We start from the raw sequence: 16,609 nt of genomic DNA, 5'->3' as shown, positions 1-16,609 counted from the left end.
TCTCATAAGGTTGTTGAATAATGCACGTATCTCAATGATATGTGCATTAATCTCAATGGTAACATGGACAAAACAAATGTTAAGACTATTAAAAATATATAGTGTTTATAAAAACTAGTTGACTAATGAGTTCACTCACTGTTTATTCATACAACTGGCTGATGAGCAATAATCTGTTATGACAGCTCTATGGTGGGGGGAGGAGAATTTCATCGGGTTGTGTAAGGAAGCAAGTTTGAAATATTGCCAACTGCACTATACCGTGCTATATGATCACACAAAATGCGATCTGATGAACAAGACAGAGTTGATTTGAATAGCCCAACTGGTCAGCAACAATCAGCTGCTTACGAACGATTAGTGAGTTGCACTGATGGGTGTTAGAGTATCCTTAGTGACAAGGAGCCCTGCAATGGCAGATTGTAGCAAGATTGCTGATGTTTCATTTAAAAATCCTGGGCCTTAGGTTGGGCTCAGAACAGATGGTGCCTGGAAAAACCTGGGGTGGTCTAAGTAAATCTGGGGGGAAATGGTGGGTCAGAGCTGGAAGGGTAGATAAGGGCAATGCAGGGTGGATTGAAGTGATACTTGCCAATGTTGGCAGTTCATGGGCAAAGTCTCTTGGATTCCAAATTGTGCAGGATTTTCAAGCACAGTATTGGTTACTTGGCAGAACACAGTTGTACCAGTCAGAACAGTAAAACACTAAGTTTTCAGCAAATGCTTACTCAGAATCTGGATGGAATGGCATTCCTTGCTCACAGTTTAGGTGGGCAAGGGCAAGGTTTAAGGCAGCCTCTGAGCCACATGACCTGACCCATCAGCCTGGACCTTTCTCATTCCGTTCACCACATTTCATTGGAAGAGGTTTCAACTGTTATTATCAAAATATATTCTGGTGTTGCGTGCTCCTTATTGACTAAGCAAAAAGATGGTGGTGTATAAGGGGGATTCAAGCAGGCTGACCAACCGCCCAGCAGGTTGTCAGATGCCATCCATCAAGCCGATTGGCCAATTCCTGCTAATGTATCATGGATGGGAAAGAATGGAGGCCTAAAGCTTTTATCCATTTAAACATCTTTAATATTTTACATTGAGAGAAATAGGGATCAATGCCTTGTTTATAGAGCAATGTCTTTCTTCCCTTTCTTCCCAAGCCAAAATGGAATTCTTGAGGGGGGGGGGCACAAATGACAGACTAAAAGAATAAAATATCAGCAAACTTGTTTGATCAGGTGTAAGAAATGAGAATATTCTGAAATAATCTCAGATTATCATTCTTTAGGTGAAAGCTTTTTACCCTGAATACAGGGTGAGAGAAAAAGGGACTCTTTTGCATGTGGGTAAGGGTAGCTCAGAGGAATGCATCTCTGATGGATTCTGCAACCAGTAACAAAATCTAATGCATTAAATACATCAGTTTCTGCCTATCTGAATAGTTTTGGTTCCAGTCCACAAATTACTCCATCTGTGGGATGCACAACCTGGCCAGGGTTCCGACGGGTGAAAATGCAGTTTCATTAAACACAATAATGGTTCTGTTCTGAGCACTGAGCTCTTTAGCAGAGCAAGTAGATATTATAGCTGTCTTTCCACCCTGTCCCCTACCCTTGTTCTTTTTACTTGCTTCAGAAGGAGCTGCTGACACAAGTAAATAAAGGAAGATTTCTAAAATATTTATTGCCTTGATACTCAAACTATAGTTTTGCTTAATAAACCTGCTTTCTGCATCCATTAAGATGGTTCTCTTTGTACAGTGCTACCTTTTTCAGTGTGGAAAAGCAGCTATCCTGATAGGATTTCAAACCTTTGGGCACTCTCCCAGTTCTGACCGGGGCAACACTCCCTTGAAAGAATTTGCACCAAGATGGCCTGAATGGACAAGCAACCACAAGTGGTCATCAGGTGGGGGAGGGGTAGTGCTTCCAACTTTGGCTTAGGAAATTCCTGGAGATTTGGAAGTGGGGTTTGGAAAGGGCAGAAGGAGACAGGACGTGTGCTGTGATGCCATACAGTCTGCCCTTTGAACCGACCATCTCCTCCAGGGAACTGATTACTGTAGTCTGGGGATCAGTTGTACTTTCAGGAGAACTCCAAGCCCTAACGGGAGGTTGGCAACCTAGGAGGCAGAAATACTTTCCCTTCTAGATAGCAGGGCTCAAGTCACAACTTTTCAGACTAATTTTAGCAGACATTTTTGTTGACGTCAGTTACTTATTTGGATGCATAACATTCCCTTGATGTTGCGTGGAATCCTGAGTGTGCTACTGCTTCTTTGACTGCTTGGACAGGCTCTATTTAGTATAGATTAGTAAGAGATAGCACAACAGGGAACTATTATGACTTGTATACACTTAGTGGTTATTTATAAAATGTTTTTAAAAATTATTATTATTCTCTTCTCTCCTGTTACATGACAACTTGTTCAATGTAGAAGACAAGTGCATTTCAGGTTCAACAAAATGCAACTTCCCTCTTCACATCCCTTCCCATCATGGGAGGTGAATAATCTCTACATTTCATTTTGTAGTAGTGTTAAGCATATTGTGGAACTAGTTGTTGCATGATTTCTCTTTAGGAAAGCGCTCCTTCCATCTATCACAGGAAGAGAGGATTTTTCTTTTAAGGAATGAATTGGATTTATGGTGGTGGCTGTCCAGCAAATTAGCTTTTTTGAAAAATATGTGCAACTTTTTCCATCATTGCTGAGGTTAAAAATGAGCTTGAGTCTACCACTCAATCAGCACTTAAAATGAATAATTTAAAAACCACTGCATAATCGAAATAGATAAGGGGCATAAACCTTCCGAGCCACAGGACATAAACCAAAGTTCCCTTCTCTTCTCTGGATGAATTATCGCATTTTTCACACCTTCCCTATGAGCACTGAAAGCAAAGATGTTTAAATTTACAAGGGTCCCTCAAACTGATGCTCAAGGGCAAGTGTGTTTCTCCCCCTTTCATGTAAGAGTGGCATGAGTTGTAGTACTGGGAAGTGTTGAGCAACTGTTTAAAAAAATCCTATTAAGTCCACATTCTAAAATCTTGAGAAGAAATGGGTAGAGCAGATTGGAACATTAAGGTGAACCAGGAGGTAGGTGGATCACAGCTAGCAGCAATGACTACTGTGGGTGTTGGCTTGCCCTCTTCCTGCACTACCAGACGGGTCTAACACTCTAGCCACTTGGACACAGGTGGCAGAAAGCAGCAGGTTAGCCTGCACCCATGAGTGCTTGCCAGGCCCAGCCCCTCTGATGCTGCCATTGGTGCTCGGCTTCCTCGTGGCTTCCAGGAAAGCAGCCTGCCAGGATCTTTCTTGGTATGAAAAAAGAGCACTCTGTCTCTGAAGGAGAGCACAAATTCAAGAACCAGCATTGGTGTGTTAGTGAAACTAAGCAGACATGAATAAGCAAGAGCCACTCCATGATCTTCAGTCAGGCACTGAATGCAGGTATATTGTATGAGAGCCCTTTGACGTTTCTGCAACCAAGTGTCTATGCATGGTTGCTTACAAGAGCCAGGAATGCATCACTGGGGTGGGAGTGGAGGTGGTGCTGGTTGTATTGCACTTTCTAAGTCATTCAGTATAGCACACGGAGTGTTTGCAGAATGTGATGCCATTGTGAAAGGAAGGACTTGTGGATTGTGTGCAGAAAACTGCAAACAAATGAGCAAATGTTAAAACATCAGGTGTACTTATTTAGAAATATTTATGCCCTGCCTTTTGGTTAATAATAGCCTCCAAGGCAACAAAGCCTGAGGTTGCCCACTTGATTCCAAAAATATTAATGCCTTGGTGTGGAGGCTAGCACAGAATCAGGTTACGTGGGGCCAAGGGAAATTGGGTGTGTGTGTGAGTGGAGCACAGGAAGATCTGGAGGGTAAAGGGAAGAGACAGATCAGCAGTTTGTGGGTCATGGGCAAAGCCAGGTAGAGTCTGGAATTGACTGGGTTTTCAGAGGTCCAACACTGGTTGCCTGTCTGAACATAGTTGTAGATTCCAGAAATAAGTCACCTTTGTGTTAAGGAATGCAAGCATTGGAGTTTCTCAGAAACCTTCATCAGGATGGGAGGGAGGATATAAAAATAGGAAGGAGAAAGAGATGGACACAATGGAAAAGCAACCATCCCACTGCTTTTAGGGATCCTGAACATGTTGCCGACTTGATTGGGTCACACCAAAGGCTCTTGGGACAGGAAAGCAGAAAACCAGCCACACTTGCATTGAGAATATAGAAATTAGTAATTTTACTGGAAAACTATCAATTGGTTAGCAAACCCTATGAAATGTCTGTATTTATTTGTTATTAAAAACTTGTATAGTTTGCCTCTCCAAATCTGTACACCCCCCCCCCCAATGAACAATGAACATTAATGAGAACCAGTGAATAAATGCCATAAAATCAGTAGGAACCTAAGGCCACAATACCAGCTCAGCTGCCATTGGCAGGAATTGGCATTATTCTCAGAGCAGAAATGCTCCAAAACTCATCATTTAGGAAGCTCTAAAACTGAAGTTGGAAATGTACAGTTTGCACTGGGGAAAGGAATAATTTTCTCCTCCCACATTCCTTAGCTACTTGTAGAGGCTGGCACCCAAAGAGAATCTTACCAGCCTCATGAGAATTTATGCCAGCAAAACAGATATCGAACCACAAAACATTTGTGGGCTAAATGCTTTTGTTATTCCCCTACTCTCCATGAAGTGTTTTTGGCTCAGTTTAGTTTTCAAGAGATTGTTTTCCTCTGGAAGGGAAAACTGCCCATGCTCAAAGGTATTGTGTCCTTAAATTGATTTTTTTTTCTTAAAGAAGGGAAAGGCACTTTGCTCATGCTCAGAAGCACATTGTTCTCTCAGAGAAAGCCACTGTGCCTATGTGCCAAAGTATTCAGCTGGAGGTTCCAGAAATTTTAAAAAGAGCAAACCCAGTGCTCAGTTCCACAATCAATTCACAACCTAGGAGCCTGGAAAAGGCAGCAAACTAGCAGAAAGAGACTCTCGTTGTATACAAAAGCACCAGCGGTGCTTTTCAGAAGGGCACTTGCTGGCTGGCTTGCTTCTCTGAAGAGAGGCTGGACCACAGTGTTGTTGTCATGGTGATCCTCATCTCTGGCATCCTGGACTGCCCTGCCAGAAGAGTGAAGGAGACACTCCCAGCACTCTTGCTTCCTCCTCCCTCCTCCTCCTCCCCTCCTTCTGTGGCTTTCTCAGGGTGGGGGCTGTTGATGTTTTATAGCTGCCCTTGTAGCCAATGGCATTGCAGACGGCCGAGATGCCAGCACCCTGGGAAAGCTCTCCGCTCCGTCATCGGTGCATTGCAGGGCATGGGGGATGCCCCTTAGAAACTCGGACTGACCCTGCTGTGTATGCCTGCCTCCTGCACAGGACTAGAGACCGACTTTCCTGACTAGCTGAATCCAGGAAGGCTTTTAGCAATGACATGATTTGCCTCTGGGAAGATGCTCCAGCCGTACCGGGAACTTGCTACAGCAGCTGCTGGGGAAGTTTTGCCTTCCAAGTTGTGAAAGTTTTGGCGTTGTTTTTTCCTTCATGATCCAAAGCAGCAACAAGCCCCTCTTGGGTGCAGCCACCTTTCCTCTTCCTCTCCCTCTCTCTTTCCCACCCCCTCTGCCCTGCATCATTTCCATGGGGCAAACCTGAAGGGAGGCAGCAACTCATCAGTCTTCCCAATGTGAGGACTCAAAGATGTGAGGCTGCAGGGGGAAGGAGGTGAGGAGGCTGTTTTCTGCTGCAGACGGATTGCTCCCAGGCAAGCACCTTATCACTCTGGTTCCCAGGGGAGCTGAGCTGGCCCTGGGGGGTACAAGTCGCATGCCCCCAGAGTTGCACTGCCCGTCACAGGACACTGGCCAGCGATGGCAATCCAGGGGATGGAACTTTGCGCCATGGCGGTGGTCATTATCCTTTTCATCGCAGTCCTCAAACAGTTCGGGATCCTGGAGCCCATGTCCATGGAAGGTAACTAGTTCATGTACCTTTTCCTGGCTCTCCCAACCACCCAAGCCCCTCTGTTGTGCCCATTTGCCTCCCCCGCAACCCGTCTTCCTTGATCCCTGGCCAAAGCTTTCCCTGGTGAATGTAAGGCTTTTTAGAACCATTAGCGCTGCTGCATCCAGTTCTTCTGTTTCTTGCCAAAAACCATTGCTGGGTATTCTCATGACTTCCCTTTGGCTTCTTGATGACACTTCCTAGTTAAAGCCATTGCCTTATCCCTACTAACTGCTCTTCCTCTTGTGGTTTCTTAAGAATATTCAGAAGGAAGGGGTTGTTCCTTAGGAAGCCTTGTTATTTGCAGTGGGACTTACAGGTGGGAAACTTTGGAGGAGAAACTGACTAGCAAAATCTTGGCGTTTTTAAACCTTCATCTGCCAGAAATTTTCCTTCTGGGTGGTTGAAAATCTGCTGGACCTTAAGGGCAATGTCCCCTTTTCCTCTGAATCCAAATCAAATGAACTAAATAGCTTTATTAGTGTAAACCATGATCACAATGCATTTTTCAAAGTATTGGAGCTTCACAGAACTCTTCCTCAGGAAGGATTTTAAATAAAGCAACAAAAAAAACCCTCTGAAAAAGATGCTGAAAAGGTATGGTGCTAAGCCGTGCAGTTTGAGCTTGCAGATAAAGCAGGTGATGGAGGAAACCCCTGTAGGCTAATTAGATGCATAAGGATCTGAGCCTTATGCAGAAACATCTCAGTTGGCCCAGAGGGATGCTGGGATGGAGAAGTCATGCTATGCTCTGGGAGCTGCAGCAACTTTGTTTTAATGAAGCAGGTCTGGCTCCTGGCAGAGCTTGGATGGGAGATTCTCTGGGAATGCCACATATGCCAGGTGGGATATTAATATAATTAATAATCACATTGATACAACTATGGGGCTCTTTCTTTGAAAATTCCCCAATGCCCCCTTTTGCTACTATAGGGTGCTTCTTTGTTCTCACATTTCCTCTGCCTGATCTTTTTACTGATAAGTGCCAGAGACTCTTAAAGCACCCCATAATCCAAAGACCTATGAATGACACAGAACATAGTCAGCAGCTCTACCTTGCATAGCATCTCTCAGTCCAGAGAAACAGAGCCATTTCTAAATGATCAAGCATGGCTTGGGTTCCCAGGCTGCATGGTGAAGCAGTGACAAGATTGATTCACCAGATTCAGATTTGCTACTACATCACCGCACATGTCATGTGGTTTCAGCATGTCAGTATGGTCAAAACATGATGTGCAATCACCTGACTTTCACTAGAGCCCAACAGTAGTTTTCAAGAGAGCTGAAAATGCTTCTCATGAGGTACAAGCACATGTCTTGCATCACATCTGATCCATCAGGTTTTGCAAGTTTTTCCAATAACAGCAAACCCTGCCAAATCTGTTTAGTAGAGGCAGAAGTGGGATGAATGAGTGTATTACTAGCAGTGATTCTTTTTTCAATATGATCTCCTCTTCCTGACAGTCCCTTCTAACCCCTGGAAAGCAGATTTCTAGGATGGCAGGGTTAATCACCACATAGGTCAGAAAGCTGCAATGAGGAGGGTGAAGGGGGACAAAGTCACCCTCTCCTTCTGCCAGTGCAGCTCTACCTGATGGAAGAGGACAAAGGAGTATTTTTGCCCACTGATTTGCATGGCTGTTAGTCCATATGGGTCCTGTAACCCTGGACATCAACCTTTCAGGGGATTGCTTAGAGGAAGAGAAAAAGGCAAAAATCCTCACCTGTCAGATTTTTTTCACTGGCAGATTACTGGATCCAATCTATTGTCTGTTTTTAGCTCATCGGTTAGATCTCACCATCTTTTCTGCTGGTGAAAAAGAAAGGAGGCATCATCTTGGACCACCCAAAATGGCTATGCTGACAATGATGGGACCACCATGTGCAAAAGTCATATGGGATGGGCTTAGTATTATAAAGGGGAGCTGGATGAATTTGATGGAAAAGGCTGGCTGCATCCAATCCTAGATATCCAGAAGAGAAAAAAAACAAACCTCCAATGGCATGGATTCTACTTGCATCTTTCCATTTTAAAATGTTTATATGAGTGATTTGTGAACTGAAATTGAATTCATGAATGTCAATTGTGCATCTCCCAGCTTGCAAAAATAGATTCTGGCCCTCTTGACCCTTGCTATGGAATGGAAATTCTGGGTCTCCACTGAACTCCTTGGGGAAAGTGCTGGCTATAGAATTGAACTTCAGGTTGAAGCCACTGGGTAAGGTCATCTGGAAATCTGCAGTAAGGCATCAACACCCAGATGTATCACCTTTTTATCATACTACAGAGAGGTAGCAGATGTCCTGAATCCTTGCCTGGAACTATCAATGGGGGTCTGATGAGGGTCAACAAACTGAAGCTCAATCCAGATAAGATGAGTGTCTTCAATCTGGTGTTGAGAAGTCAGTACGTTCTGGATGGGGTTGCACTACCTCTGAAGAAGCAGGATTGAGTGTTCGGGGTGCTTTTTGTTCCAGGTCAGTAGTTGGAGATACAGATCTCTGCTGTGGTCCACAGCACTTTTCATCAACTTCATCTGGTGCACCAACTACCACTTTATCTTGAACAGGTATGAATTGGCCATTGTTATCCATACACTGACCATCACATTCTGGATGACTACTGTAGTACCCTTTGTGTGGATCTGCCCTTGAAGATTATTCAGAAGCTGGAATGGGTATTAAATGCAGCAGCCAGATTGCTGGGCAACATTTCTCATACAGAACATGTGCCTGTCTAGACACACAACTACCCTGGCTGCCCATTTTGTTCTGGGCTCTATTCAAGGTGCTGACTTTAACCTTTAAAGCTTTAAATGGCCTGGGACCAGGTTGCTAGAAGTAGGGCCCTTTCAATTGTGGTACACCAGCTTTGGCCTATCTCCCCCAGTAGTTGCTTAGAAGTGGATTTGGTGAGCTTCTAGTAGCAGTTTCTGTTTACCCATACTTTTTGTTGATTGGGTTTTCTGGTTGGTTGTGATCAGCTAAATTTGGACTTTGGTTTTTGCAGACTTTTGCTTTGTTTTTGCCTTGTTTTCTGCTGGTTTAAGTGCTACTATGTTATTTGTAACTATAATATACAGCCCTGTGATGTGTCAGGTGGGGACAGATGGAAGCACAATCATGCATTCAGCTTCATGGCTAAACAGGAATTTGAATTTTGGATCTCCCCAGTCTGCATCCAATTTCTCTAGCCTGTTTACCCCGCAGTCTCTAATTCCCTTACAGATCTGGGGATAGAATGCAGGGCTTCTAGGGAAAAAAAGTTTTAGCCCAGGTGGGTTTCAGCTCTCTCATTTTAGTAATTAAACTCTGGTGCTGACTGATATGTGTGCTACAAGGAAGGAGAATACATGGAAAACAGGACATTTATCTCCCACTGAACATTGTTGATCTTCAGGCCACAGGTGTGACCCACAAACTTCATTGTAATGTAGACAGCACTGGAAAAACAGAGGATTCAGAAACACCCATTGCTTATGCCTTTTCTTGTCCTGTTCGTGCAAAACATTAATTTGAGCCTCTTTCAACAGAAGAGTTAGATCCTTAGCGGTAGGTGATCCACGTAACTTTCTCAAAGATGAGGATGCATGTTCTTTAGTAACGCCACCATAAAAACAATAATGGTGACCCATTAGAGAAATGCCATGCTTGGAAAGTAAAGAAATACCTTTATTAGAAGCAAACAAAATCAAAAGTATTTTGCTGTTCCTGGGGTTCACCCCCAGGACTCTTTTTTCAGGCTGAATATTAAGCAAAAAGAGGAGGTGGGGGGAGAAAAAATGTGTTCTATATTTTGGTTAACATTCACCCTGAGTAGAAGTTCTGATAGGCTTGGAAGCTTTTTGGTGGGTCCTAATAAGACTATCGTTTGACTTTAATAACATTCCTAGCAAGTGAGGTTTTCATCATCAGCCAGTAGACTGCTGAAAGGGAAGATTTCGTCTCTCACAACAAAGAGTGGAGTAGATCAAAAATTCAGGCTCAAAATGCATCCCCTTTCTCCTTTTCAAACCACTTTCCTTCTACATCCTTTCCTTTGTGGGAATAATCTCCTAGACTGTAAACCTGAAGGCAGGGCATGTAAGAACTCAAGAAATTATAACTGACATAGTGCTTTATGTACATGAGCTCAGAAATCCTTACAGCAACACCAGGTAGGACACTGTAATCATCCTGTTCAAATCAGAGAGTGAAGATTGCCAGCTCTGCACTGGGGAATTCCTAGAGATGTGGGGGAGTGGAGCCTGGGAAGGGTAGGGTTTGAGGAGCAGAGGCGAGGGATCTCAGCTGGGTATAATTCCATAGAGTCCACCTTTCAAGGCAGCCATTTTCTCCAGGGGAACTGATCTCTGTGGCCTGGAGATCAGTTGTAATTCCAGATCTCCAGACCCCAACTAGGGGTTGGCAACCCTAGAGTGAACTTGTTGAGTGGATAGTGTTTTTCCTAAGGCTGCCTAGTGAGTTTGTGACCCCTGCAAGATATGAGCCAAGAAGGGCCAATTCATCCTACACTAGAAGGGCCTTGGGGGCTCTTGGTAGAAATTCCCCATATCTCCCTGGAAATCTCTGTAGGTATATTTGTCCATCCTGCTCTCACCTCAGTCCAATGCAGAGGCAAAGGTATCAGTAACCACAAAGTCATCTTAGCAGCCGATAATAAAATATTAACCAAGGAGTAAAACCTGCTTGTTGGAGTCTTAAATCAAGAAATGGAATATGTTCCAGAGACCCCTCAAGGACACTGTGTGATGGCTGGCATCTCCCCTGCCTCTGCTACCACCCCCCTTTTCTCACTGCACCATGGCAAAAGCCCTCCAAGTCCCAATAGGAGGAGGAAGAAGGAAAGTGGAAGAAAGCTAGACAGCAGAAACCTCCCCAGTCCCCCCATCCCTCACCCCTTCCTCTGAATGGCCGCAGGGAGGAAGGCGCACTGCACTGCGCACTGCAAGAGTCAGATGCCCCCCCCCCGCCCGCTGGGTGGACCATCCCTCTGCTGAGCCAGCAGTTTGGGGGAGGCTCAGGGTGGGCTTAGAGCTGCTACTCCTGCTGCAATTAGTCCTATTTTTAAAAACAGTTGCTGCATCATGTCCCAATCTTGCTCTGACCTTGCTGAAGGGGACAATCTCAGGCTGCATCTCTGGTGAAAAATAATAATAATAATAAATCTGCTGGACAGAGATGGCCCTACCGTGAGGTGAGGTGCAGCAGCCAATATTGGATATCATTTGGGTGACAGATTGGGAGACAAGGAAATCTGACCTGAGAGCAAAGACAATCGGGATTGCCAAGGACCCATGTAGTCCAGCCTGCTGTTTCCAGCAATGGTCGGTTGGATCCTCAGGGGAGCTGATGGGGCATCTTCTATTGTTGCCCCTGTTAGGCTTGCCAAGTCCATCCTGGGATATTTCTGGAGATTGGAGGGCAGTGCCTGGGAAGGATGGCATTTGGGGAAGGGAGGGAACTCAGTGGGGATGATGCCATATAGAACTGGCCCTCCAAAGCTAAAATTTCTCCAGAGGAACCAATCTCTGTAGTGTGGAGATGAATTGAAATTCTGGGAGAACTCCAAGCTCCAGTTGGAGGTTGGTAACCCTATCATATAGAGGTGTGTGTCTGTGTCTGTGTGTGTATGCAGGTGAGTATCTACACAAACACATTTACGGTCTTTAGTAGTAGAGATGTAGAGAGGGTATAGTATTCCTGTTTTTTACGTGCTTTAAATTTGCCAGGGATGAGGAGAGAAAAAGAGAGAGAGAGAGAGAGAGAGAGAGAGAGAGAGAGAGAGAGAGGACCATATTTCTGTGATACAACCAACTGGGCTTAGATATGGCCTTGTATTGTCTTGGAGAAAAATACTGTTTTCATTCCATTTAAACTTTGGTTTCATGACAAAATGGCAGGGTGTTCTTTCCTCTAACACCTATAAAATAGTGCTCGTTTCTTCAGGGGAGAATTAAATGAAACAATGGAACCTTCCCGTTGACCATTACGGTGAGAAACCACAGACTACATAGTTGCTTAGGCCCTCCAGGGCAGGGCATTGCATAGCTGGTATTTTCCCAAGTTTGTCTGGCTCAGTTTGTCTCTTTTCCGCCACTGGCAATGCCTGCAATGTTCAGCACTTGTGCAAGATCTTACCCTTGCACATAGCATCAGACCCAAAAGTCATCCCCTTCAGTCTTCAACATAGGGTTGCCATCTCAAGATTGGAAAATGCCTGGAGATTTGGGAGTGGAGACTGAGGAGATCCGGGTTTGGACAGGGGCGGATCTACTATGAAACGAATGAAGCTTAAGCTTCAGGGCCCCTAATCCTGGAGGGGCCCTGAAGCAATTTTTTTTAATGAGTGAATTTTTCAACAAATTTGATGGAGTTTTTAAAAATGTTTGTTATTAAAATAAGGCTATTTTAGTGACAGAATCATATGCCAATGGGTTGAAGTACTTAATATTGACCTTAGAATATGCTCTAATGCCTGTTTCATGTGGCCTCAAAATGTCCCTGTAATTTCAAAGTTTTCTCAGGGGCTTGCAGCACTCAAACCCCCAGCTATATGGGCTTGCTGAGCTTGCCAGAATCTATTCAAAGCCTACATTTTGGCAGCTGGATCCTCGAATCCTTCATTGGTGCATGGCTTAATAGTTTTACAATTCATCTGAGATGTAGTGGTTAAATTTTTAAAGAATTTGTGGTGATCTGCCATGGAACAACCCCATTGAAGAAGATAACAGCAGTTACCCAGACTTCATTGCTGGTAGGAAAGGGCTGACTGTACAGCTCGTTTTCAAGGGCTCCACCCCACCACCCTGTTCTTCGCCTTTTGGGCCTCAAGGTCTTTGCAAGGGCAGCAAGGCCCTTTGGACCTTGTTGGATGTTGCTAGGGTTGCCAGGCCCCCTCAAGCTCCCAGCGGTGGATCGGGGCCTGGCTCTTACCTCTGTCCTTCTGGGGGTTGTGCATGCCATGAAGTGACATCATCACGCTGCGCACACACCCCCAGCGCACCCACACCCCACAGGGGCTCACGTTGGCGGCTGCTGTGGAGCACAGCAGCACTCCTGCACTCCGCAGCGCCTCAAAACGGCCCCGTTTTGGCACAGATAGGGCCCATTTTGAGGAGCTGCGAAGTGCAGGAGCACTCCTGCGTGCCGCAACGTCCTAAAATGGGCCCAATCCATGCCAAAATGGGCCAGATCCACGGCCGTTTTGGTGCGGATCAGGCCCGTTTTGGGATGCTGTGATGTGCAGGAGTGCTCCTGCGCTCTGCAGCGGCTCAAAATGGGCCCGATCTGTGCCAAAACGGGGCCGTTTCGAGGCGCTGCAGAATGCAGAAGCGCTCCGCAGCGCCTCAAAATGGGCCCAATCTGCAGGAGAGCGAAGCTCCGCAGGAGAGCGCGCACGGAGGGTGCGCCCCCCCTGCTGGCCAGTTAAGTGGGGGCGGGGTGTGAGGGGGCAATGGCGGGGGATCCCCCACCCCCACTGGGGGTCTGGCACCCCTAGATGTTGCCCTATTGTTGCTGATCGAGAAGGGGCCCCCAAGCTTCAGGGTCTCAAAAATGTCGGTCCACCACTGGTTTGGGGAGGGGAGGAGCCTCAGTGGGGTAGAATGTCATATAGTCTACCCTCCAACGCAGCCATTTACTCCAGGGGAACAGATCTCTGTAGCCTGGAAATCAGTTGTAATTCATGAAGAACTCCAGCCCCTACCTGGTGGCTGGCAACCCTACCCCTGTGTAGCATAAACAATATGCCCTTTTTGCTTGGGTTTAGCAGCTGAGAATAACCCAAAGCTTGAAAATTATGCCTCACCAACAGCCCAGAATTTGTCCCAAACCACATCTCCTATACACCCTGTGCCAGCTTTGTTCTTAAGGTAATCTCCTTGTGGTGCTCTCTCTTAGGATTGTCCATCTGACAACAGTCAGGTCGTGGGCTTTTTCTTGGGTGGTCCAGACTTTTGAACTAGTTTACCTGAGTTGGTGTGAAGGGTACTTTTACTTCTGCATTCAGGAAGGCATGTAAAACAGTTTTATGTCAAATATTGTTTAATGAAATGTAAACATTTTAGCAGATCTTTATCTTATGTGTTGTTTAGGTCTTCTTGGTGGACTGTTAATATTAGTTTGCATGTGTTTGCAGCTTGTTGTTGCTTTGTGAGCTGCCTTGAGTCTAAGAAGATAAGGCAGAGTATATTTAAAGTACATAAATAAATAAAATAACTTGCATAACTCAGTTTGGCTTTCCTTGGTTCACAATGTCGAATTTTGGAAGTGGAATTCTGGGTGGAGGAGAGAGACAAGACTGAAGCCGAGTCTACACAGGTCAATTTTGACAGTTCAGTTTGTATACTGCAGTGGTATTTTTGTGACTGTCAACACCAGATTTTCCACCATTAGTCACTCTGTCCACTGGGTAGCTTTTCCCCAACTTTCCTGGGAGCACTTATACCCCAACTTTTTTTTAAAAAATCCGCTTTGCGGTAGGCTGTTTCCTCCTGTATATTCTTTATTCTGTTTTTAGTGTTCTACCTTCTTCCCCCCTCTCCCGCGCCCTGCCAGCCTACTGCATTGTAATTGGCTACTCTTGTCTAGCCAGCCACTCCCCCACCCCATCTTTCCATTCTTCCCCATTCCTCACTCCCCTTTCCTCTTTTTTTTAAAGTCTAGCACAGGATCAATGAATCCCTGATTTGAAAACACAGGGGGAAGTTCCTTTTTTATTCTTTTTGCTTTGGCATGGAGAATAGGAGGCTAAATATCTGGGTATCAAATATAAAGATTTTAATATCGAGTTTTAGAGAGGTGCAAATGGCCACATACAGGCCGATTCCGTGCCTTTCGGCTTGACTTCAGGGAAAGTGAGGAGTTATGTCCCCAGTGCAGAAGGGGCTTTTAGGGATCCTTTCTGGGCCCAAGGCCCAAACTACCATTATGATTTGTAACATGTAGGATCCAAGTTTCTTCCACCTGACTTTGACAAATGTCAGGAACGGGAGCGCAACTTCTCAGAGTGTGTGGGCCCCGATTCAAATCAGGACTATGGTACTAGGGGGTCCAGTGGGGAGGTTTTCAGCCTTCCTTCCTGCAGTTTTCCTGAGCTGAAACAGTTTGAAGATTGCTTATGGGTAGCACGTAAGTACACATGCATGCAGCCTCACAATGGGGCAAATAACACCCCGTGTGCTGCTTTGTACCAGAAAATGGCTCAGGGGAACAGACTGCAGCCCCTTCTGTCCCCATGCCATCGTCCCAATTAGGGTCACCATGCAAGGGCTGGCAAGAGATTGGGGAGGTGGAGATTTGCACTAGGGAGAAATCAGCTCCTCCAGTGAAGTGACATCAATTCCAGTGTAATCTAGAATGACATCATCTAATTGGGACTAATACTCGAGCATTCACCTGAAACTGTATGGCTTAATCATCACACCGGGGATACCAATCATATCCCCCCACCCCCATTTCACCTTAGGAATTTCTTCCAGCCACCCAGCTGTGCAGTGGCAGGCAACAAGAGCCAGCGGGAAGCTGATCAGGGCCCCATATCCTTGGAAACCTGCCCCCACTCCGTCCCAACACCTGGATGTCAGAGTCAAAGTCATGTCGGGGAAACACAGACCCTAAATTATAATGTGTAGGTTGGGCCTTTAAAAGTTCATTTTTCTAGTCATGGGCTGTATTGGGCCGGGGTGGGTTGGTAGGTGGGGACATACCCTATTAAGCAGGATTGCCAAACTCTGGCTTGGGAAATTCTTGGAGATTTGGGGGTGACTCCTGGGGGTGGTAGAGTTTAGGGAGGAGAGGGAGCTCAGCAGGGATGTGGTGTCACTCTAGAGCTCCCATTTTTTCTAGTCCACCCCATGAAGCTGCCATTTCCTCAGTGGAAACTGATCTCTGTAGTCTGGAGATCAGTTGTAATTCTGGGACAACTCCAGGCCCTACCATGAGGCCCTGCTCATGAGGACTGACTCCTCCTGTATCTGCTGCCACACACTTTAAGAACGCCCAAGTCCTGAAGTAGGCTGGTGGCTGCAAGGAACATGGTCTTCTCAAGAGCTGCTCTTTTTGGTGAAACTTGCTCTTCCAAAGAGCCAGCAGGATTCTTGCTCTGTAGGTCATGTAGGCAGATATTTGCTGCTGAAGGAGAGCTGTCCTGGATCAATTTGACTTTAATTGTGTTTTTGGATCGCTTTTGATTTATTTTTTGTTGTGCATATTGATCTTTTATTGTGCAGTGTGTTACTGTATAATCCTTAAGCATTTTAAGGGCCCTTCTGCACTGTAAGGCAGAACAACTATTTAATGAACAAGTAAATGAAATTATTGTAGCCTCCCCAAGAAGAATTCCGTGTCCTAGAAAGCAGCGGATCCCAAATGATTCCACACAGGCTGGTCTTATCATTTTTACCCCCCTAAATAAAATACCTTGACGTTTTTATGGCATGACCCTAAGTCGCAAAACAGTTTGCGTTTCACAATCTAGTCTGCTAAGAGAGGTTCACACCAGCGTCTTTCTGTGCGGTGCCCCACAATGCACTCCTAAGTAGACATACCCCTTTCTAAATCCATTGACTCTGCTTAGGATTGTAGTGTCATTCTTTG

General features: G+C 45.4%; 1 protein-coding gene across 3 annotated transcripts in view; it reads left to right on the top strand.

The window, feature by feature from the left end:
* Positions 1-16,609, top strand: part of KCNIP3 (potassium voltage-gated channel interacting protein 3) — a 126,516-nt gene that overhangs the window by 77,186 nt on the left and 32,721 nt on the right. The window contains exon 1 of one of the 3 annotated variants that reach the window (XM_054997777.1): positions 5,878-5,980. The exons of the other annotated variants lie outside the window; for them this stretch is intronic. Coding sequence (XP_054853752.1) covers positions 5,878-5,980 — 103 coding nt within the window. Of the gene's footprint in view, positions 1-5,877; positions 5,981-16,609 lie in introns of those variants that run through there. 3 annotated transcript variants of the gene reach the window in all.

Source organism: Eublepharis macularius, chromosome 14 (genome assembly GCF_028583425.1).
Source record: "Eublepharis macularius isolate TG4126 chromosome 14, MPM_Emac_v1.0, whole genome shotgun sequence".
NCBI lineage: Eukaryota > Metazoa > Chordata > Lepidosauria > Squamata > Eublepharidae > Eublepharis > Eublepharis macularius.
The sequence above is the reverse complement of the archived record's forward strand: the minus strand, read 5'-3'. Positions and strand labels throughout refer to the sequence as shown.